The 25,093-nt window shown below is 39.2% G+C and overlaps 1 protein-coding gene across 4 annotated transcripts in view; it reads left to right on the top strand.

Moving 5' to 3' along the window:
* The window catches only part of ASB3 (ankyrin repeat and SOCS box containing 3), a 65,163-nt gene extending 41,377 nt beyond the window's left edge, over nucleotides 1–23,786 (top strand). For all 4 annotated transcript variants that reach the window (XM_083350100.1, XM_083350099.1, XM_083350101.1 and 1 more), the window contains exons 7-10: nucleotides 3,229–3,426; nucleotides 11,515–11,763; nucleotides 16,087–16,220; nucleotides 22,936–23,786. In XM_083350100.1, coding sequence (XP_083206226.1) covers nucleotides 3,229–3,426; nucleotides 11,515–11,763; nucleotides 16,087–16,220; nucleotides 22,936–23,183 — 829 coding nt within the window. In that variant the 3' untranslated portion in view covers nucleotides 23,184–23,786. The remainder of the gene's footprint in view (nucleotides 1–3,228; nucleotides 3,427–11,514; nucleotides 11,764–16,086; nucleotides 16,221–22,935) is intronic.
* The last annotated feature ends 1,307 nt before the right edge of the window (nucleotides 23,787–25,093 follow it).

Genomic DNA, 25,093 nt, shown 5'->3' with positions numbered 1-25,093 from the left:
AACAGGTTATTATTGTTATTGTTACTATTGACCTGTCTTTTTCTCAGACTTTGGGACAGATTGAGGTTCAATCCCCTCTTAGATGGATTTTTCATTTATTTGTTTGGGCTATTCTTAGTTCAATTTTTGTATTTTCCTTATTTTTTGGTAGTAAGTTGCCCTAAGTAACCTGGACTTGGGCAGCTTTTAAATCTCTCTGTCTGTCTAAATATTCATGACAGTAATGGAGACTATCGATTACAGTCAGAGTTTGTGACAGTCATTAAGTGAAGCATCCATGTGATTGCTTCACTTTGGGCTATCCATCCCTGCTCTTCTTGATGTGGTTGTTAAACAAATGTGTGGGATGTTAAACAGAACATGGTGTGCCTCAGGCATTCCTTTGCCTCCCAAGGCAGGCCTTGTCCTGTGCCTCCCCAGGCCTCCCCCACCCTATAAAACAGCTGGTGCTTTGCTTTCCGCCCCTCACAGTGCTGCCCCACTGGGCCCAAACCCTCCTCCTCTTCACCCCATGTTACCCATTGCACACTTACCTAGCAAAGATCTCTGGAACTCAGTTAGGGAAGCAAAGCAAGCTGCTTTGTTGCTGGGCTGCCCAGCGCAATCCCAGGAACAGCTGCCATTGTCCAAGCTGCTGCAGATTATAGCGGCTGCTTCTGGGATTGCATTGTGCATCCCATCAACAAAGTGGTTTGCTTTGCTTCCTTAACCTGAGCTCTGGAGTTCTGGAAACCTTCAAAAGACCACAAGAGTAATATGGAAGATATGGAGTCTGGTGGATGGGATAGGGGGACATAGGTGGGGGGTGCTGCTGTATCCCTGTGGCTGGTCCTAATGGCAAATGACTGTGGGGGTGCTGCAGCAGCCATCACTTTGGGATCATGTTGTTAGCTTTTAGGAGGGGTGTCTGCCATAATTTTGAATGATTGCTAAGCAACTGGTTGTCAGTTGAGGACAATAGTTGAATTTGGTGTTAAATTTGTATTTTGGAGAAACATTCAGACTACCATAGCTTAGAATAAAAAAGTACAGTAGAATAAAAGCAACCCCAGTAAGAAAAAAAATATATACAAATATATTTGTATAAAAATAATAAAAATAAGCAGCTTAAAATCATTGTTTCATAATTCCAAAACAGCTAAAAAACCCAAAGCTAACAGTAAGGATAAAAAATGAAAAACATAATAAAAATAGTTATGACTAAGAATCTCGTCTCATACTCTCTCTCGCATCCAGCCTTTGCTAACGTCTGGAAAACTATTACTGAAGGGGCCAGTCTAACATCTGGAGCAATGTTTCTCAAACTTAGCAACTTTGAGATGTGTGGATTTCAACTCCCAGAATTCCCTAGCCACCCATGGGGATTTCTGGGAGTTAAAGTCCACACATCTTAAAATTGTCAAATGTGATAAACAGATCTAGAGTGAACCTGTTCCAAAGAATAATAGTTGGAAAGCAATGCTTTCTAGCCTCAGCCTCCTCCATCTCCTGAAAATGGGGCACTACAAGCAACATCTAATAGGACAGCCTCCCTTTCCTCATAATTTAAAATATCTATCCCAGCTTCACTGTGACCTATGAGGAAATTTTACTGGGTTCCTCCTCACAGGCTGTTTGTTTAATGCATAACAGGCAGTCTCCAAAGGAAGATTTCCTTTCTTCCAGGCTAGGAATGGATTACCTCTAAATCCCAAGATAGTGAAGGAAATGTGTTTTGGGGATGAAGGGAATTTAAATTCTTCTGCTTACAGCTTTCTGTAAATGGTTCTGGCTTCACATCCAACTTTTGACTGCATGTGTCTGGAATGCTGTTTGAATGAACCACCAAGCTACAGAAATTGGATAGATTAAAAGAGGGCTATCAGGAAAGAGAAAATAAATTTAAAAATAAAATAAATCTCTTGTCAGAATGTATTAAATGTTAGACTTATCTTTACAGTAGCTTTAAAAAAATCAGATTTCTTTACTGTAAAAGCTTGTTCCAAAAACCTAGGTGCTATTTAAATTTTAAAAAGGTAAAGAAGCATCATTTATAGAGTATGACTATCTCAGCTTCTCCCTCTGGTGAAAAAAAGAAAAGTTTTGTGCCTTTTTAAATCTAGCGGCAAAATTCCAAAATTTGAACTGAGACTGGGAAAACCAGGAATTAATATTCCAATCTAGGTAGCTGAAGAACTGGGAACATCTGTTTAAACAGGTGACTTGTTTAACATTTTACTGGCTTGTGATTTATATTCCTTCATGGTGCTAAAGTCTAATGTTATTTCTCTGACAAATTGAGCATGTAACCTCAGTCTTCAATCTATCAGGTTGCATACGGAGATTCCAAATCTTCTCTGGAGTGTTTATGTGATCTTTAATATTAATTTGGAAAACCTAACCAGTTTTCTTTTTTTCACTCAGATTGAGAAATAGCAGCTTGCTTATCTAGAATATTGCAATTATCCTTTGTATTTTTTTCTTTTAGTCAGCTATTTTATTGCAATCTGAACAGGTCTGTCATTTATCTTTTTATATTAGCCATTTGGAATTTTAAAAAAATTAAATGGGAATACATTTTATCTTTTCTTTTTTTAAAAAAAAATCAAATTTGGTTATGTTTTTTTCTGGTGAGATTGGTCTATCATCCAAGGAGGAGAGGAAGGGTGGATAATCCAGCTACATGCCTACATGTTAAATGGCCATGAGGTTGCATTTCTGCAATGATTTTGGGTTTTTTTAATCTGTTTATTGCTAAAAAGATAACACTGGTTTGAGAGTCCTATTTCCCTCACATACTAGAATTACACAGAGGACCCAGAGGATTTCAGAAAGAGAAGGTTTGAGACCTTCAACTTTTTACCACGTGGACTCAGTTATCCTCTATGGAAGCCCTTGAACCAAGCTCAACTGCTAATAACAGCATGAATGAAATTATGCAATTTTTTGGCAGCAAAATTGAGATGATTTGCCACTGACTTTTCTAGGATATTTTTTTAAACCAATATAATCTTGTCTGCAGCCCTGGTATTTTTTTAAAGGTCTCATGTCCATTAGGCTGAACCCTACTTAGTTTTAGAATCCAGATGAGATCAGCTGGTTCTCTTACCATTTGCTGAGATTTCAATTAGATACAGGACACAGTAAAAGGCAGCAAATAATGGTTTTCTTTTAAGATGTTTTCATCTGTAAGATACATAATAAAGATTTTTGTGCTTGCACAGTAACATCCATTTTACATTTTTGCAGTATATTGCGCATGCTGATACCGGTTACTGACCAGGTTTGTGGTAGTGCTGAAGGCAAAGTGAGTCCTGTCTACTCTGCAATCTACAGTGGTCAGGAGAATTGCTTGGAACTCTTGCTTAAGGAAGGTTACAGTCCGGATGCTCAGTCTTGTCCCATTTTTGGCTGCAGATCACCAATGTCTCTTGCTTTTCAAAAAGGGTACGTATGTTGTTTGCAGTTATTAAGGGACAAGGATGTTATGGGAACTATAAACTTGCAGTAAGATGGGTGGCCAATAAAATTTAAAAATAAACAACCTAGCAAATAAGGTGAAAATATTATGGGAGCAGTAACTGGTTTGTATTAAAGGTTTTTCAAACTTTCTACTTTCAGATAATATTTCAACTTTAGTATGCCTGTTAATGTAGTTGCTTGGAAAGGGCTTAGAACAGTTCTACACAAACATATTGGCCCTTTATATTCTTAAAAATGAGGGAGGATTCCAAAGAGCTTTTTTAATGTGGGTTATATCTTGCAATATTTATTGCATTAGAAATCAAAACTGCGAAGTGTTAAAATATTTATTTTAACTTTGTGACATCCGTAAAGGTCTCAGGAACCCCTGGAGGTTCCAAGACCTCACTTTAAGAATCTCTGCCTTAGAACATGCAGCTTCATATCGCAGGAGAAATCAGTCAATACAGGGAATAGTTTTGGGGAACCTTCTCTGCTGTTAATTGATCCTTTTTATGGAACTATTATTAAGCTAAGGAATCTTATTCTCCATATCAGATCACAATATTATTGTAACCTTGTGGAAGACTCACATAATATGGAAAACCCGTTGACAAAGTCTGAAATGCTTTTTACCTAAATGAAAAGGTAGCGACTTAGAGCCACAGAGTTGAGAGATTTGTTATTTTATAAAAAAAACAATGCATTGCTTATTATACTTCCACAAGCTGCTGAGGAGAATAAGAGTAAAAAAACTGGCATCCACTGCCAGTTAGATGAATTCATATACAAGAGAGCTGTTATAGTTTAGTTTAGTGGTTAAGGCATCAGGCTAGAAACTGGGAGACCATGAGTTCTAGTACCACCTTAACCATGAAAGCCAGCTGGGACGCGGTGGCTCAGTGGGTTAGGACGCTGAGCTTGTCGATCAAGCTTCTGCCAACCTAGCAGTTCGAAAGCACGTAAAAATGCAAGTAGAAAAATAGGGACCACTACGGTGGGAAGGTAACAGCGTTCTGTGCGCCTTTGACGTCTAGACATGCTGGCCACATGACCATGGAGACGTCCTCGGACAAGCGCTGGCTCTTCGGCTTTGAAACGGAGATGAGCACCGGCCCCTAGAGTCGGAAACGACTAGCATGCATGTGCGGGGGAACCTTTACCTATATACAGTTAGCAATCCAAAAAATTTTTTACACAAATATGAGCTGTCACTACTGTGACTACTGCCTGTGGATGGCTTTGGGTTAGGCCGAAACAGGAAATAAGATTTGTCCCATCTTTGGGGCAAGGTATTCCAAATACTCCTTGGTGGAGCAGTGGGCTAATGCCTCCCTAAGTAACACCAGCTGCCTGCAATTAGTGCAGGTTCGAGTCCCACCAGGCTCAAGGTTGACTCAGCCTTCCATCCTTCCGAGGTAGGTAAAATGAGGACCCAGATTGTTGGGGGCAATAAGCTGACTTTGTAATAATGTCGCTGGGGGGGGGAGCGAAAGCCCTAATAAGCAGGCATATACATAGAATGAAGGCTATTGCTAAGCACATTGATTTGTGCTTTAGATTGTAAGCCGCCCTGAGTCTTCGGAGAAGGGCGGGATATAAATGAGATTAAATAAAATAAATAAATAAATAATATATATGTATATATGTATTTATTTATTTATTTATTGATTGATTGATTGATTGATGGGATTTATATCCCGCCCTATCTCCCGAAGGACTCAGGGCGGCTAACAACAAAACATATAATAAGTACAGAAATCAAGATAAAAATAAAATTAAAAACATCTGTGCAATAAATTAAAATTAAAAACTAAAAAATAAATTAAAAATTCTAAATATAATTAATTAAAATGCCTGTCAGTCCAGGTCAGCCTGGTGGAAAAAGGAGAGTTTTGAGGTCGCGGCGAAAGGATTGGAGATTTTGGGCCATCCGAAGCTCAGGGGGGAGCTGATTCCATAGGGCTGGCGCTCCCACAGAGAAGGCCCTTCCCCTGGTGGTCGCCAGCCGACATTGCCTAGCTGACAGTACCCTGAGGAGGCCTTCTCTGTGTGAGCGTACTGGACGATGGGAATTTGTTCCCGGCAGAAGATGGTCCTGCAAGTATCCCGGGCCTAAGCCATGTAGGGCTTTAAAGGTAAGTACCAGCACCTTAAATCTCACCCAGAGGGCAACTGGTAGCCAATGTAGCTCACGCAGGAGGGGTGTAATATGGGAGTATCGGGGTGCTCCCATCACAACCCGTGCAGCTGCATTCTGCACCAGCTGAAGCCTCCGGGTGGTCTTCAAGGGCAGCCCCATGTAGAGAGCATTACAGTAATCTATACGGGAGGTAACGAGTGCGTGGGTGACTGTACGTAGGGCATCTCGGTCCAAAAAGGGGCGCAATTGGTATATAAGGCGAATCTGTGCAAATGCCCCCCTAGCCACGACTCCAATATGATCTTCAAAACTGAGACGTGAATCTAGTAGGACGCCCAGATTGCGTGCTCTCTCAATGGGAGGCAACATCTCTCCTCCTATAGTCGAAGATGGAACCTCTTGGACTAAACGAGATGACGGTATGTACAGCCACTCAGTCTTGCCCGGGTTGAGTCGAAGCCTGTTTTCTCCCATCCAAATCTGTACCGCTTCCAGGCAACGGGACATCACATCGAGGGCATCACTGGGTTGGTTCGGGGTGGAGATGAATAGCTGGGTATCATCAGCATATTGATGATATTTCACCCCGAAGCCACGGATGATCTCTCCCAGCGGCTTCATATAGATGTTGAACAGGAGGGGCGAGAGCACCGATCCCTGAGGCACTCCACAACTAAGAGGCCTAGGGCTTGACCTCTGCCCTCCTGCCAACACCGTCTGCGAACTGTCCGAGAGGTAGGAGGCGAACCACTGCAGAACGGTGCCTCCCACTCCCAGCCCCTCAAGACGACGCAGTAAGATACCGTGGTCGATGGTATCAAAAGCCACTGAGAGATCTAATAGGACCAGGACAGAGGAATAGCCTCTATCTCGGGCCCGCCAGAGATCATTCACCAGTGCGACCAATGCCGTCTCCGTGCTATGCCCGGGTCTGAAGCCCGATTGGTACGGATCTAGATATTTAGCTTCCTCCAGGTTCAAAGGGAGTGTCGTGCCACCACGCTCTCAACGACCTTCGCAAGGAAGCGAAGGTTGGAGACAGGACGGAAGTTGTTTAAAACAGCTGGGTCCAATGCCGGTTTCTTGAGGAGGGGCCTTACCACCGCCTCTTTCAAGGCGGCAGGGAAGTACCCCTCACTCAGTGAGGCATTGATAACTGCTAGGAGCCAGCCTCGTGTAACCTCCCGGGATGCATAGACTAGCCAGGAGGGACACGGGTCCAACAAACATGTGGCAGCACTTAGTTTCCCCATGATCTTGTCCACTTCATCCGGAGTCACAGGATCGAACTCTTCCCAAATGTACTCGGCCAGATTCATCGTTTTCCTCTCGTCAGATACTGCCCAGTCAGAGTCCAGACCAGCCCGAATCTGAGCAATTTTGTCCACCAGATATTTACTAAATTCCTCAGCCCGTCCATGTAGGGGGTCCTCTCCCGTCTGTTGATTTAAAAGGGAGCGGACCACTCTAAATAGGGCGGCCGGGCGGTTATCTGCGGACGCAATGAGGGTGGTGAAGTAGGCGCGCTTTGCCACCCACATTGCCACAAGATAAGATCTAGAAAAGGATCTTAACTGTGTTCGGTCAGACTCAGACCGACTGGTTCTCCAAATGCTCTCTAGGCCCCTTCTCTGGCGTTTCATCTCCCGCAGGTCCTTGGAGAACCAAGGAGCGAGTCGGGACTTGCGCCGGGTCAGAGGCCGCAAAGAGACAACGTGGTCGAGAGCCTCCGAAGCAGCCTGTTGCCAGGCATTAACTAAGGACTTGACCGGGTTGTGGGAGAGGGAGATGGGAATCGGTCCAAGCGCCATCTGGAATTTATCTGGGTCCATCAGGCGCCTGGGGCGGAACCACCTGGTCGGTTCCACCTCCTGACAGCGGGGGGTGACGTGACGGAGGCCCAACCGCAGGAGATAATGGTCTGTCCATGAAAGGGGTTGTGATGTTGGAGTAACCCCACCCAGTCCATTTAGCCATTGCCCAGAGATGAAAATAAGATCAGGCATGTTTCCTCCCTCGTGAGTTGGGTCCTGAGTAATTTGAGTCAGGTCCATGGCCGTCATGGAAGCCATGAACTCTCGGGCCACTTCAGATGCACTGCCCAGGGAAGGTAGATTAAAGTCTCCCAGTACCATAAGTTTTGGAAATTCGATCGCCAATCCTGAGATGGCGTCAAGTAGCTTGGGTAAAACCGTTGCTGTGCAGCTTGGAGAGAGGTATATCAGAAGTAGGCCCAACTGACCACCAGGACCCCATCTTAAGAGGAGGGATTCACATCCGTCTATCTGAGGGGCAGTGGCCTCCCGCGGATGGAGGGTTTCTCTGATAACGACCGCCACGCCACCTCCCCTATCCTGAGCTCGAGGTTGATGTAGCACACGGAAACCTGGAGGGGATAAAACAGTCAGAGGGACCCCTGCCTCTGGCCCCAACCAGGTTTCCATGATGCACGCCAGGTCTGCGTCTTCCTCCTCGATCAAGTCATGGATGAGGGGAGCTTTATTCACAACAGACCTGGCATTAAAATAGATCAGCCTGAGCTCAGGTGTCTGCCCTCCCTCTTCCCCAGGGCGGCAGGTGAGAGCCAGAGGGTCAGAGCGCGCCACAGCTTGAAGATAGTGGGGGCGTGATCTCAGATTACGATATGGCCCTCTGCTCATCCATCTGCTGCCATTCCCAATTACCGTGGTGATCGGCATCCCTATCCCATCCCCCTGGGTCACAAGACTCTCCCCGGCCCTCATATTGCCGCGGCCATTGGCCAACCTAGACTGAGACAGGTCCGGTAGGATCTTCCCCTCATTCTGCCGGGCCTGACCCTCCCGCCTCCCTAACCCTTCAAAAATTTTTAAAAGAAAACCCGAAAGCCTCTTTTTGGCGCCATGCCACCTCTCGGGGTCCCAGGACCCGTCATTAAGGAAACGGCGGCGTAGGTTTGATGGCCACATCTGAGAGAGGGGGGAAGCTCTCAGGGCAAGTAGCTCATTTCTGGTGTAAGCCATCAGAGGTGGAAATAGGAGTAAAGGACGAGATGGTTGGAACACTGCATATCAAGTCCACAGAGCTGAAGTAGTGGCTCCTGAAAACATAGTCACCCTCTCACAGTGACCAGGATCTCAGGGGACCACCCTCTAGCCCTGGGTAGGTCGCAGGAGGAGAGAGAGTCCGGTGGTTGCTAGAATAGTCTGTTGGTGGATAACTTCGTAGCTCCGGTGATGAGCGGTGGTAGTTCATCTATCTCCATGTCCTAGATGTCATCGCGACCGAGGGGCTGTAATCAGTCTCCGGAGAAAGAAAATGAAGGAGGGATTATCTAGATTTAAAGTATGATCCCGAGGGGATAACTGTATATATGTGTGTGTGTGTATAAAAGGTGAGATAAATAAAAACAACTAAATAAACAGTATATTATTGACTTGTGTTTTAAAATATTTCAATGTTTATGTTTCAGTAAAAATAAATTTCAAAGCCACGTCTTGAATTTATTTTATTAGCACACCTATAACACCTTATATTTGATAATCTAAATTAAATATTTCTGTTCAATTACTCTTTGGAAAGATTTTAAAGGTTACTTATATGTTAGGCATATTTAGTTCATTAAATAGTAAGTGGATTTAACTGGATTTAGAATAGTGAAAAAAATCCAGAAAAATAAATTGAGTTCATCTCTTTGGAAACTTAATATCACCACTTTACTCTCTACTCCTCATTATTGACCCTTCAACTTATGATCATAAAGCAAAGATTATGTAAAATTAACTTTATTTCCAATTATACTTTCTTTTCTTTTAGCAGAGTATTTGCTCTAAACCAATAAATCACACTTGCAGAGGTATCTAGGAATAAGCCTAGCTAGACTTAATTGGACTTATTTCTAAGCATCCAGAAATCCCAGTACTAGGTCATCTCTAGGCACATAGCATCGTTGTAAAAAGTGTTTAAAGGGTATTCTTCCCTTTGAGCAGAATTTTTTTTCCTATTATAATTTTTTTTGAAATTGTGTCTCATGAGCACTTGTTATAATTTATGAACTGGTTCTTTTTTTACATTTTTTTTTTGCTCAAAATGGCTGTTCTTGTGTTCTCTTATTCTTAATCTGTCTTTTTTACATTTTTTAAATGCACTTTATTAAGATGCTACTATGCATTCTTCAGGGATGTCTATTGCATTTAATTTACAGAGGGTTAGTTGAAACATTTATTGAACATTAATTTGCTCATATTCTACTTTGAAATAAGAGCCATTTTGAAATATGTTCAAATAGATATTGCTAATCCAGTATTTTCTGGCTATGTACTATCTTCAGCCCTCAGAGCATGTTTGGCGACCTCTATGGATAATTTGTTGAAATATTTTGCTGGATTGGCATTTGTATTCAAAGAGATCAACTAATTTCATGGATGGTGTAGAGGGGTCCAGCCCATGGCCTGGTGCTATTTAAAAAGTAGGAATTAATCAGCTTTCTAGCAAATTAACTAACTGGTAGGTTGCAGGTTAATTTCTGGAAAATTTGCTTGAATAAATACTGTGTTAACATTTTTTATTATGAAGATTTGTTGCACAGTCAGCCAGATGTTCAGACTGGATTTGGTATTTTTATCTACCTGTTGAGTCCAAGGGATAGATGGATGTGGATGTTTATGGTGTTACACATATTGTCACAGGATGAAAGATTTTCTGAGTAAAGCCTTTTGCAATTGGCTTGATGGTGACTTTGTCAATGTCGATGGTGTTCAAGTGGTGTTGCAGTTGTAATGGGATTGCATCTAAGGCGCCTATTACTATTGGTACTACCTTTGCTTGTTTTACCACGCTAGACTCTGTTCTGTTGTTTCTTATCTGGATGTTGTTCTTTCCAGAACTGGTCCATTTGTTTCAAATATCCTCTTCTTGTTGGACTTGATCTGTAATAATCTGTAAGAATATCTGCCTTCTTTGTTTTCAATCACTGTATATTTGTGATGGGTAAATACCTTTTCTTCAAGTAGTTCTGAAGCTGTTGGCCCTAGTTGTTCAGCCAATAGTTCTGAGTCCTGTAGCCCATTTTTCACTAGATGTTCAGGCCTTCCATCATCTAGTGTGGTCCTTGTTAACCCGGGTGATGACTGAACCAATATGGATTTCTATAACTTACGTCTCACATATATTTTTAAGGGGGAAATACTGTCTGAGACCTGTCCAGTATGGTTGAACCTCTGGCATAGTTCTCATCTTCCTCAGAGCACACACAAGCCTCATAACCATGTCAAGGTAGTGTCTCACGGGTTATTATTAAATTTATTTGCCACCCATCTGTCTACAAAGCAACGTGGGGCTGCTTGCAAGGCCCAACAGAGGCTTCACTTTCTTAGGATCTTGCGGAGGAACAGAGTAGAACAACAGCTAATGACCCTCTTTTACCGGTCTACCATAGAGAGCGTCCTCTCGTATGGTATTGTGGTTTGGTATGCTGGTCTGACAGCCGCGGATAGGAAAGTATTACAGAGGGTAGTGAGCACAGCACAAGACATTGTGGGCTGTCCCCTGACACCACTGGATGACATTGCCAGGGCTCGTTGCCTTGGAAGAGTGAGGAAGATTCTCAGGGATGACTCACACCCTGGACGGTATCTCTTTACTCTCCTACCATCCGGTAGGAGATATAGGAATATAGCCAGCTGTACCAACAGGCTGAAAAATAGCTTTTATCCATGGGCTGTTAGGCTTTTAAATGGGACATAATCTTATGCAGAATTGACTTGGGAGGCCGGTGTGTGGTGTAGTTGGTTCACATAGTGTGGTGGGATGGAGGGTTTGTTGTCACTGTGTGTTGAGGGGAGAGAGCACGGGGGGAGGCTCAGCTAATCTCAATGTACACATGTTGTACTTTGACAATAAAGGTATATTTATTATTTTATTTATTTATATGTTGTGTATATTTCTTGCAGAAGTGAAATAATTCTCATCCTTCTGAAATATGGAATCAAAATTCTTGAAATAGATTTAGGCCTCTGCCTGTTACATAAAAGATACAGTCTATTTCGGCATTTCTTGAGGAAGGATTGCAAGCTCCCATGTCAACAGCACCTGGCAGAATTTTTAAAATATGCAGTCACTGCAGGACATGAGTACAGAGAATGGCTGCCATCACTCTTGCTAGCTGGGTTTAATCCTGTGAATCTTCTCTCACATGATTGGTAAGCAAGATAATATAGGCATATAAGTATACTGTATGATTGTGTATGCATACTGGTGTGTTGCTAAATGTTTTAAGAAACAGCTTTGCTGGCTCAATTGCTACTGATATTAGCTGCGGAACAACTGATTAATGTTCTAGGTGTTGAGGCTCACTCTGCTGTGAACCAGATCACAAAATTAAGAAAACGTATCAATTGGCTCAGCAAGCTGGCTCCAGCTCATCACTATGTAAATATATTTATGTACATCTCTTTGTAGGCAGAAATACAAAAATCTGTTCATGCATGCATCCATACCTTTTATATCATAGGAATTGCTCAGTATAATTGCGTGAAAATGCTTAGTTGTATAAGTGGGTAGTCCAGGTAGGATTTCAAATTTATGAGATTTCTACCCCTCTCCAGAGGAATTCACCAATCAAACAAATTACAGAAACAAATTTATTTAGGATTATGAAATGTTGAGGCCTTAATTTGGAGTTGATACCAGAACTGTACTGACTGCCAAGTCCTTCCTAAAGTTAGAATCCATTCCTGACACCTGCCAGACTTCTTTTATCCATTCATATAACAAAAAATAAGAGATGTGTAATTTTGTTATTACTGTGGTTAAAAGTCGTTTATCAGAAATCCATAATCTCTTGTAGTCTAATATCTTTTTGCCCACTTCTGTCTCACGTACCATAGTATCCTCAGTTTTGCTATGTATGGAATGTTGCATATGTTTGCACATAAATGCATGAAGCTTTTGCAACAGATCTCATCAGCTTCAGTTTGTCCATGAAGGATGCTTTACAAGTGTATGTTCACATGTGTCTAGGAGTCGCTTCAGGTGGATACCTATTATTATGCGATATTCTAAATAGAATATTCAGAACCTTGTTCAATATCTTGGAGAGTAGGATTGGGCAACTTAAACATGAAAATGTTTTTATATGTTTGTCTGAAGCAGACTCTATAACTGAATTTTAATATATGGCTATGGTATCCAATATTGCTTTATATGCCATTGTGAGTGTCTTGAATTGGGCTTGGAAAACAATTGGACAGTTGGTTATCATATCAAGACATTAATAGAAGAAGATGTACAGCTCAAGATGAAATCAACAGAATAATTAACTGCAGAGGGTTTTAGTTTGGTATTTCTATGCACAATTAAGAGAAATTTAATGTAGCTAAAAAGCTAACTGGAATGGAACAATATAAAATGAAGTTGGAAATTGAATTATGTACATTTGATTATTTAAATGTACAAGCTTTTGTTGAAATTTGAAATTGAAAGAACATGTTAACAAGTGCATAATGAAATGGACTAAGATTTTGGGTTCTAATATACAGATGGACCAAAGGGAGAGAATGTGATTAAAAGGACTAAAATTCACATTGTGTTATATTTTAAGAGAAAATTTCTATAAAATAATGTACTACTAATATATGTCACCAGAGAAATTATCTAAGATGTATAAAGGCATTTCTAATCAATGTTGGAAATGTGCAAAGCACAAAGGGATCATTTTTTCATACACGGTGAATTTGCAAAAGAAAAAAAATGAATACAAAAACAAATGTTGATACAATGCATTTTAATAACATTCAGATTAAATCAGAATTTATTGGGACTTTTGGACGTCTAGTTAGAAAACACTCATAGAAGATTGTTTTTGCATATGGTAACTACAGGGAGGCTATTATATGCATAAAGATTATTAAGTCCGTAAGATGATGCAAAGAATTTTAAAGATTAATATTGAAATGAAATCAGAATTCTTTTTATATGGATTTGGGATTGTCAATTAGAGACAAATTACAGAAGATTGATTTTATATATGGTATTGCAGCAAGATTATTATATACACAAAAAAGGAGAAATACTGATATACCCACAATGGAGGAAAGGGTTATGAAGATGGCAGAACTAGCAGAGGATGGCAAAACTGACCTAGTGTATTTAGTCAGGGACATGATAATAAGTATTATTTTGACTGATGTAAGCATTTTGATAGGTGGGCTGGTGGTTTATAGATATGGTTGTTGCGTACCTTAGCTTTCCACCTGCCATTTACCAAAGTATCAGGAATCACTTGCAAGCCTATGATGTCGGCTTGGATTCTATTCTATGGGTAAGGAAAGCAATATTATAATAGCAATAGCACTCAGACTTATATAAACCCCATATTGCTTAACAGCACACTCTGGACAGTTTACAGTGTCAGCATATTGCCCCCAACATCTGGGTGCTTGAAATGATGGAAGTCAACCTTGAACCCATCAGTATTGAACTCCAGACTGTGGGCAGAGTCAGCCTGCAAGGCTGCATTCTAACCATTGCACCACCAGGATTTATAACCCAGAATTCTGCCATTCTGGATGTCCAGGAGGTAGTCTCATGCTGTTATCTGGGCTTGTTGCATAATGATATTACTGTTGTTACTGCAGCAAATTAACAGAATGCTCCTTTGCATTTATTGGCTTGTCTGCCATCTGTCATGTATATACGTTTATCAAATAAGTAGCTTGGCATATCTTGGCATATTCTTCAAATGCCATGAAAATAATACTGGCTTTTCTTTTATCTTGGTTTAAACCCCATTCCAGTCTGTCCCCTCTTTCTGGGATTCTGCAGCTGACCCTGCTAATACTTAGAATTCAGAGCCTGAGCTAAGATCTAGAATTACAGAATGGAAACTCTATGACCTAAGTAAATAAGTAAATAATTATGATTAAAGCTATTGGAAATGAACTTGTAAATTGCATGTTTTCCCCAGTGGAATATGCCAGGTTGATAGAGAGGTTAATTCTGTGAACCAGTTTCAGCTTTCAGTGTCAAGCTCTGATAATCAGCTTTTGCATTAATATGAGTGCTGATGTAACACAATACCACAGTTAATGCTGAAAAAGGAGAGAATTTGTACTACAGAGAAAATATGTGAGTTAGGACAAATAGCATTTGTTGAATTTTAATGATAATTATGACATTAAGAAAAATTATTTCTGCCTTAGGCCTCATGAACAGCAAACTTGAGTTAGCATTTAGCCATGATTATTATGTTAAGCTGCACCATGATTAAATGTTCTAATGGGAGTAGTGAAAAGTTGTCAGGGGCTTTAGGGAAGAAGCCTATGATCTTGCTCCTCAACTCCCTAATATTACATCTATAGCCAAGACGTGTGTGTGTGTGTGTGTGTGTGTGTGTGTGTGTGTGTGTGTGTGTGTGTGTGATGTATGTGTTTCACTTTGAGAGTGGGCAACTAAATTTCATTTTTGATGTGTGCCATTGTGCCCACAGTAAAAAAATGACAATAAAGGTTATCTTATCTTAAGATCTTAGAACAGGAGGAAGTTTGGAAGAAAAGTAAATTATTGGAAGACAATGAGGTTGGAGGTGAATTATCAGTGGAAAATGTTCACAGAAAGACCATTGTGCTGGTCCTTCACAGTTCTGTGTTCTTTGTGAAATTCAAACTGGGTTGATTCCTCAGTGAAAGCAGGTGGTCTGATTTTTTTTCAAGTGACAGGGAAAATTGCATTATGCTGCTTTTCTAAAGCTTTGAACAAATACAAAAAAATGAAACATATGTACACTCCTTCCCATGTAGAAAGGACCAAATATCTTCTTTTTGCTTTCAAAGGGCAGATGTCATCTTGTTGCAGAATACATTAGATTTACAGCCATTTTAAACTAATAAAAAGAGCCTTGTGTTCTGAAGCCAAATATCATCAAAGGTCACAAGAAACACAGCCTGGGTATGATTCTCTTAACTGCTTTGATCCTTTGTGGATACTCTTCACTGCATATGTGAGAGAATGAAACTGACTGATTACAGTAGTTGAACAAAGTTAGGATTTCCAGTTGGCAGTATGATTTTTGAATAATTTACTACATCTGTAAGTGGAGTGTGTATGTGTGTTATGTATTAATATCCAGAATGTAAACATTCTGTAGTGAAGATCTGTTACAGAGATATTTGGATTATAGGAGTACAGCATTAGAATCATTTTATTCTACTGAACAGAGTACTAGTACTGGCTCATATGAATTCTGTTAAGATATATTTGATATAGTATATTTCCCAATTAAATAAAGTGCATTTTAGGAGTACATCACGGAATATCCTCTAAAAATTACTACTATTCAGCTTTATATTTCTTTTGTAAACTTTGAATATTATATGTTTATCTGAAAGACAGTAATTGACCTCAAATCTTTCAGTTGATTTCATGGCTTATTAGGAATTTGAACTCTTGAAGTCTTTTACTAGAAGTTGACACCATTCAGTATGATACACTGGCTCTTATACTAATTTATTTTTGTTCACTTCTAGGGTTTTCTCTGTAAGCAGTGATGCTCTGAACTTCCTTCTGGAGTTTACTAATTGGAAGAGGCTCCCGTGGAATGTAGAGCAGATTCTTTCCAGCCGCAAGGCCACTTCCATGTGGATGCCCCGTAGTCACTTTGGTAAGCAAAGAATGAGCCAGCTTATTTTTATACCGTCTGTTTATTAGTGTCTAAATAACAGATATTTGTTGGTCGATAATGCAAGGGACTGTAACCTTGATATACATGCTCAGAGAGCATAATAAAAATAAAGTATTAATCATTGCATAATGTGTTCAAAATAGGATAATTGAACTGATTTGTTCTGTGATCTATTTGTTATCCTAACCATGACATTCTCAAGAGTCTTTTCCAACGCAAACATTCAAAAGTGGCAATACTCTTTGTTCTGCTTCTTTGAAGTCCAACTTTTGCATCCAGAGAGGGTCACAGGAAAAACTATTGCCTGTACAATTTTGATCTTTGTCATGACCTCTTAAAAAATTTTTCAAGCCTTTATTGCTATTCACCAAGTGCTAGTCTATGGTGTATTTCTTATTGCTGGTTCCTTAACTATTGATAATCAACTCTATAAAACAGAGACTGTTTGCCTCTAGAATGCCTTTGCTGTGAATTTTAAGGTTGGTTGCTTTGCTTATTGTATTAGTTTGGTCTTTTTTAGATTTAAAGTCCCATTTTTTTCAGTGCCCCTTGATTTTTTAAATTTCATTTCATTTCAGATCCTTTGTATTTATTAGAGTAGTATCATCAGCAGAATAAAGGCTACTGAGATTTCTTCCTCCAATTTCAAAATCATGCTCATGTTCTTATAATCCAGGCTTTTTCAACAAATATTAAGCATACACCTGAATAAATAAGGAAAGAGCATATAACTTCATTATTTCCTGATCTGGAGACTGCTTTGCCATTGACTATGGCTTTGTTTCATTTAGGTTTTGTATGAAGATTTTGAATAGTTGTGAGTTTCCCATTTTTATTCTACAGCTTGATGTAATAGATGCCAATCAATAAAGTACATTATTTATTTATTTATTTATTTATTTTAATTCCATTTATATCCCGCCCTTCTCCGAAGACTCAGGGCGTCTTACAAGCTTAGCAGTAGCCTTCATTCTATGTATATGCCTGCTTATTAGGGCTTTCACACATCCCCCCCCAACTATCAAACTTCTATTTGATAGTTTTTTTACTTTCTTACTTATCCCGAAACAATTTACTTTGTTTATTGCCCTTTTCTGTGTATGCTTCCATCTTCAATATCGAGAAATGTGGTTGTAATAATCCTTCTTAAAAGTTGTTTGACATTCTTCTTCCCAAGATCTTGTCTTTCTTGGCAAGACTGACTTCTCTTTTTTCAGTTTCTATCATTCTGTTTCTGAGGCCTAGAAACATTTGTGCTTCTTCCATTTCAAGTTCTCACTGTAATTCTGTTTACGAAGCTTTGCATTTTCCCCCCTTCATGACAGCACCAGCAACTGGACATTCGAAAAGCTTTAATGTAGCCACTTCATAAACGCTATTAACATTCTGAAAAATCCTTAGTTCTTCCTCAGTAGTATATTTACTGCAATCTGACCTAAGTAGTATATTGACTGCAATCTGACCCTTAGGTTAGATTGTCTGCCTTTGTGGTTTTGTTGATAGCATATAGGAGTGGTTTATCATTGCTTTTCTTAGCATGGTATGAAATGATGCCTTGTTATAGTACTTAAATGATCCTCCTCCTCCACAATTTTCCAATATTGCTGCTGCCTAATGTAGGTTTCGGCTTGCTTTAGCTCAGCAACTGGGGTGACCTTCAGGCTTCACTGCTGGGAATAGGTACTCTTGAGATTTAGTCTTAGCATTATTTGCATGTTTCTCCCACGAACACACCCCTTGTCACAGTGAGGCATCGTAGGAGCACTTTTGTGATTTTGTGTGTTAAAAAGATATACGAAAGAGAAAGCAGATGTATACATAGTATCCTGGGGTCAGCTTAATGTGCCATGAACATCAATTTATTATTATTAATGAAGCAAATGTTTTGAACATTGAAGGATCCAGATTCAGATCCTGGATTTTCTAGTTTTAAGTAGACCTTGGGAATATCTACATTATTCTGGGGCATATGCTAAGTGGCCTAGGCTAAGATTTTCTAAACAGTGAATGCTAGTGTTGAAGTAGAGGCATTTTTGCAACTTGGCTTTTTTCCCCCCTTCCAAATTAGACTTTTGAAATCAGTGTGCTGTTGTGTTTTTAATAAATGATCCTGTGGCTCTGCTTAATCCTGCTCTGGAAATAAAGGTCATCCAATTATTGCAGGCAACAGTGAAGCTGCAGACTGCCTACCAGGTGGGGGGGAAGAGTGCAGATATAGTCTGCAATCATCAGTTGCTAACTAGATACCCTGGAGACTGAAATACCATCTTTTAATAATGGAAAGGTTAGGAAAGCCTCTGATCAGAAAATGTCTCTTTTCTTTTGTGTTCAAATCCAGCAAACTCATGGAGAGAGTTCTGCCTGAATGGTGCCTTAATTAATCTCAATTTATGGTCTCTGTCAGCTTGCCAACTAGATCTTTTTTCTTATTTTTTTTCTGCTTAAAAATCTCTTTAAAAAGTCAAATGTATGGTTGTTAGTATGGTCTGAATTGACTTCTAATATTTTCTTTTTAAATATTAGGATGCACAACTTTCTCAGGGAACACTTACATGGTTGCATTCCAAAATGCATTGACTTCAAGAATTAAGTGAAAGTATGATTAAATATATATTATGCTATTAGAATTAAATATAATATTAGTCTCTAGTCATTCATTTATTAATTAATTGCCTTTCTGTCACATTAAACATTGGGATATGTTAATAACTTTTGAAGGTTTCTGGGGGCCACATAGAAGAGTTTTGAACATTTTTAGTGCCTTGAAAATCTAAAATATACTGCTGTAGTGTAGAACAGGAACTGGCTTGATATATCTGATAAGCCAGTGTCTTTTACCTGTTGTCATCTAAATGTTGCCTGGGGAATTCTTGGCAATTGTTATTCTAGTATATCTAGAAAGCACTAAGTCAGAAAAAGCTTGTGTTCATTGTTAGATTCTACGTAAAATAGAATTAATCTGCATTTGCTGTTGCAAAATATGATTGGCTCTAACAAATATAGATTTAGAGAGCAGTAATAGTTATTATTATTAAATAAATGCATTTGCTGCCCATCTTGCCACAAGTTGTTACTTGTTTATAAATGGTTGTTAGCTACATGAAATGAAAATTTTCCATGTCCAAATATACCTCTGAATATTACTTGTAGAAAGATAAGAGTGACCCAGGATATTTTACTTATGTACTTCTTAGAGTCCTCTAGTTAGCCCCTGTGGGAAATAAGATGCTGAACTAGATAGGCTTATGGTTTGATCCTGCAGAATGCTTATTAAATTATGTTCTAAGGGATCCAAAGGTAAGCCTTTATAAAAGAACCTAAGAGTAGATCAATGAAAACAAATATTTGGGCATATGTGAACCCATAAAACTAGCAAAATCTTCGCAATAAATAGGCACGCCTGCAATTGAGTATTGCTGTCACGTTTATTTTTATTTTTTTCAGATACACCCTGAATTTCTCCCGTATTTAATCCAGTGGGATTCATTGCCATATCTTTTGTCAAACCATCACCCTCATTTTCTATCATTCTTTATTTTTCTGCTCACTTTTATTATCACTTTTTTTATTCTAAATACCCCTAATAACTTACTAACTTGCAAAGTGAAAACTCACAATTAACCATTCCCAGCCAGTTAACTCTGGAGCTAAAAAGTAATAATCCCCTTGAGCACTGTTTTAGAGCATATGGCCTTCAGATACAATGCACAGGAATCTCAGTAAAAGAAACCAAATATATGATCTTGACCAATTTATGTCTCTTTCATGGGTAATGTTCTGAAATTGCTCTTAGTTAATTGCCACCAATATCACCTACTGCATGTACCCATATGGAACTTGTTTTTAAGATGATCTCCCAAAGGAAGAATATGTGCCATATATATGCATGATCACCATTCAAAACTCCTGTGCAGTGTGTTCTTCCCCATGTTTTCAGTAAAGTGAACTCCAGCTGCAACCAATCCTGGAGATTTCCCTTTTCCTCTGAAAGTGTGCATGTATTGTGTGTATGTATATGTGTACACATGTATATGTATACACAGAGACAGAGACAAACACAAAATATGTTTGTGTATATACCTGTGTAGTAGACCCAGCTGATGGTAGACCGTGCGTATCAAAACCAAAAGCTAGGAATTTTAACCCAGCCCTCACCTCCAATTTTGGGATAACAATGTGGTTGTTCCTATTGCCTCCATTTCCTGACAGTTAGAACAATTAATCTGAATAGCTTGACTTCAGAGGTTGTGGGTGCTCCATCACTGGGTTTTCAGAAGGTTTTTAAACCATTTTTTTTCTGAATGAACATTATGTGAGGCATCTATTCTTCTGCTTCAGTTTTGTTTTTCCCACTAACTGGGTTTCCAGTACGTTAAATCTTGAAGAGGAAAGGTCACCAACCATGATCTCCTGCCTAGAAGACGCCCTTCCCTTTGCTTCCTGGGGGCTAAGTGAAAAAGATCCATTCCAAATATGCTGCAGGCTGGAGAGTTTCTGCAAGGAGGCTTGGTGAAATCGTTCCTCTCAAAATCCAAGCAGGATGTTGCAAAGGGCATTTAAAGCATGAGGCATTTGCAGCCAGCTTCCAGAAGTGAGAGGATTCCCTCATTTCTGGGGGCTGGCTCCAAATGCACCATATTGCAAACACTTCATGCCGAAATCCTGCTTTGATTTCAGGATGGAGTTCTCCAGCCCAGTGCTAGAGTTTCCTTCTGCTCACAGAGGGGAACTGCCTGCCCCTTCCCCCCCTTTACCTGCAAAAACAGGTAATTTTTTTGCTCTGATTAATGTCCCACATGATCACATAATCACCATGACAGGGAGAGTCAGGATTGTGGTTGTTGAGTAAGTGATCATGTGGGCATTTCACTTTGGGATTGCAGTGACTTATAGTTTAAATTCTGGACTGAATTTGGTAATAAGTCAAGGACTATGTGTAAAGCTGTGTATTTAGGATGTGCAATTTCCAGCTTTGCAAAGTAGCTTCCCAATCAGCAGTCTTACAGTTTCTGTATAAACAGAAGAAAAGTCTTAACAAATGTACTTGTTTAAAGGCCAAAATATTTTTGATCAGTCCATAAAGATTTCTGCCTTCCTTATTGTTTTCATTGTAACCAAAATGTTATTGGAAATAATTTGTTCTTCAACTTGAGCCTGTTTATTTGAGAATGTTAGCCAAAGCACACTTTTCCTTTTCCTTTCTTTTTTCCTTTTCCTTCCAACTAATGTAAATATTTTCCATAACTTCTTTCAGCACAAATATTTTTCCATTCCCATGATAAAATTGGAAGAAGCTTTTGGGGCCATCCAGTCCTTCGGTCAGTGCAGGAATCTAGATTAAAGCATTCATATTTTATATCTATCCAGCTCCTACTTGAACATATTCAGTGAACCACCTCTTTCAGTAATTGGTCCCAGTTGTCAAAATGTTGTTAGCTTTATAATTTTCTTAACATTTAAAAGGAATCTTCCTTTCAGTTAAATCCATTATTGCATCCTGCACTCTGGGACAATAGTAATAGCCTTCTCCGATGTGAATCTCTTTAGTGAGTCATCAAACCCCTCCCCAGTTGGCTTCCTTCAACTTATATTTCAGTCTGGTATCTGAAATTTCAGTTCTGTTTTCTTTCATATTTAAAAGCATGTATAAGTTTTAGACATCTAAACCTATCTTTTTCCTTCCTTCCTTCCTTCCTTCCTTCCTTCCTTCCTTCCTTCCTTCCTTCCTTCCTTCCTTCCTTCCTTCCTTCCTTCCTTCTCATCCATCCATCCATCCATCCACACACAGGCAGAACCATACCCACATATAGCACATACATGAAATAGAAAAAGAATGGAATAAATCAGAAAGCATGAATGAAAAAAAAAGGAAAGCTAAAAAAGAAAAGTTGCTGTCTCAACACTTAAGCCTGCTGTTTACCCTTATTTCAAGTCCTGATTTAAATCTTGTCTGCTTTGTCAGTGGCTGTACTTTGGTCTTATTTTTTTTAATTTTAAACACTGTTTATTCTTATTGTTTTTAGCCCAGAATGTAGCTTTCTTTGAAGATTAGGTGTGAGAAAGTCAAGGATTTCCCATTCAGTAAATAATAAAATAAACTCCTTTTTCCTATTATTATCAAAGAGGAAATATAAATATATAAATTTTATTGTAAAACAGTAGGAAGTCCAGATACCAGTTCAGAAGACTGTCTGAACTCCCGAGAAAGACAAAGACAAAGAATGGCTGAGACTGAGAGTCAGTCCCTCAATTCACGACGGAATACATCAGTTCAAGACTGTAGAAGCTTTGTATGGGGCCCTTATCGTCTTGTTCTTTTTGTAAACTACAGAAGTGAGCCTAAAGCCCTGGTTATGTCCCCCAGAACACCAAAAATTGTTACCAAATGGTAATAATGGTATTTTTTAATGTGACAGAAAAATAGAATTATTACATTACATAACTTGTCAATAATAGTTATTTGCTATTTTTAAGTTGGAATTAGATGAAATAAAATCCAATTTTGCTCTGGACTCTATTACTCTGTGGTGTATAGCCTGGGACATACTTACTCCTCAGAAGCCAAGTGTAATTCTTGAGTCAGGAAAGGTATTGGTCTCCCACTGCAGGCCTTTGGTGATGACCACTGAAGCAGAAGATTCGAAACACTCAGTTATTTTGTTCCTGATAAATGCATGTTTCTCTCTTGTGACAGAACATATCCCATCCTTGTCTCATCTGTGCCGCCTGAAGATTCGGTCACTTTTAACAAGTGTTTGTTTGCAATCAGACCAGCATATCCACCAGTTGCCGATACCTACTTGCCTGCAAGACTTTTTACTTTATTTGGATGTATTAAGAACATACTCCATTTCAGAATCTTGGCTTAAGGTGGGAGAAATCTATGAAGAAAGTACCCTGCCATCTAGTTCTAATTCGAAACATAAAGAAGAGAAAAAATAGAATGGATTCAAGGTCGTCTGAACATTTATAGAGTTTTCCACTTTTATAAAGAATGAACTATGCTCTGTTTGATTATTGTTGCAAAGGTATTTATTTCTGTTCTGTTACTGTAGGATAATTTTATTCAACAGTCTAGAAGGAATTTCCTCATATGTCTCTCAGATGTGTTGGACCTAAATTATTTCTGGTCAGCAATGTTTTGAATGCAGCGTGGATGCTTTCAGATAAACCTTTTGCGAGTTCCCACTCAAAAATTTAGAATTTAAATAAATAAAAATAGCATGTAAACATAGATGACGTCAATGATCAGTTGCATCTAAAACAAGCTATGATGACATCAAAACGACAACCTGTGTGACTTCAGCTTATGGCACAGACTTTTCATGGTGCCATGACATCTGATACAAATACTTCCTTTGTATAAAACAGAGTCATTTGTTATTGAACATGTGTTATTCATTTGCCCTCCAGTGGACACTGATGGCAGTGGTCACTCCAAAATTAAAATAAGTTTCTTGGGAGTATTCTTGGTAAAGTATATTGTTGTTTTTGCTCACAATAATACAAATTTATTAATGATAATAAATGAAATTTATGAAAGAATTAATGAATTCATGTGTTGCCAGGGATCTCACTATAACAAGTTCTGTCCTAAATATCTTGTTTTCCTGATCTGTACTCTCCAGAAGTGTTGGACTACTACTCTCTCACTGATGGCTGGCATGGCCATTGGTTTGAAGTCAGGGAGGATGGGAATTGTGATCCAGCAAATCTGAGACTTTGGGAAGGTTGCCATTCTCTCAATGAAGGGAGCTTCTTAATTAAAATAAGTTAAAGACAAGGATGGATCCTGACTGGGATCATAGAGACATGCTGCCAGTTAGAGGAGACAGTATTGGCCTAAACGGATGAATGATCTCTTTCATTGTGAAATAGTTTTTCTCCTCCCATACAAAATAGTTACAGTTCATCTTCAGAAATTCCAGCCCTTGAGTGGTAGTCACAAATCATGAATACACAGTACTTTCAGGGATGTCTGCAGGCAGGCGGAATGAACAAATGCTGCATTGTGATCAAGACCTGCCTCTCTTCTCTGTGCGCCATGCATTTTAAGAAAAGTGGTAGATTCTTGAAGATGCTGCTGTTTGGTGTGTTGCTGTGACTAAAAATTGTGGATAAAGTACATTAATTTAAAGAAGATGGGAGGGTATCTTTCTTCCAAATTAGGTTATCAACAGCTATTCTCCAAATAACAAAATCAACTGCATAGGTCTGCTGTGTGTATATCGCCATCACAGCTAAAAATAGCTTGAGACCAGCTCCCTACACTTGCATGTATGCATACAAAGGTTGTGTGCTTGTGCAAGACATCTGTAAAGATTGAGGGCATTCAGATTTTACAATACTTTGTAAAGTGACTAGTATATGTATGGCAAAAATTAATACAGTATTCCTGGCTTGTGATATTCCTGTCAGGTTCTTTCAAGCCTCTTTATAAAGATTTTGTTTTTTAAAACATACTGTCATATTTCCAGTATTCACTGCTAAAAGGTATGCACCCCCATGCCCTGGATAAATTATATTGCCAACCATTTTTTTCAGAGATCCTGCTTGAACTACTACCCCTGCATCTACCTGCATCTAATACAAATACAAATATAAATACCTTGCTTCTCATCTTACTATCCCTGGTTCTTTACTGCTGGATTTAGGTCACAAATGGTTTCCAAATTTCTAAATTTACAGATCAATTCTTTTTTACAATGCAATTCTACTCCAGGGAAAAATATAGTGAGGCCGCTTTTGTGCTAACAGAAGAGAGCATAAATATTTTATGTCTCATCCAGACTGAGAGCATGGAAGGTAGAAGCAGAGGCAGGAACAATGTCTCTGTATTTGCCGGACTGCAG

This window comes from Vipera ursinii, assembly GCF_947247035.1.
Source record: "Vipera ursinii genome assembly, chromosome: 1".
Lineage (NCBI taxonomy): Eukaryota > Metazoa > Chordata > Lepidosauria > Squamata > Viperidae > Vipera > Vipera ursinii.
The sequence above is the reverse complement of the archived record's forward strand: the minus strand, read 5'-3'. Positions and strand labels throughout refer to the sequence as shown.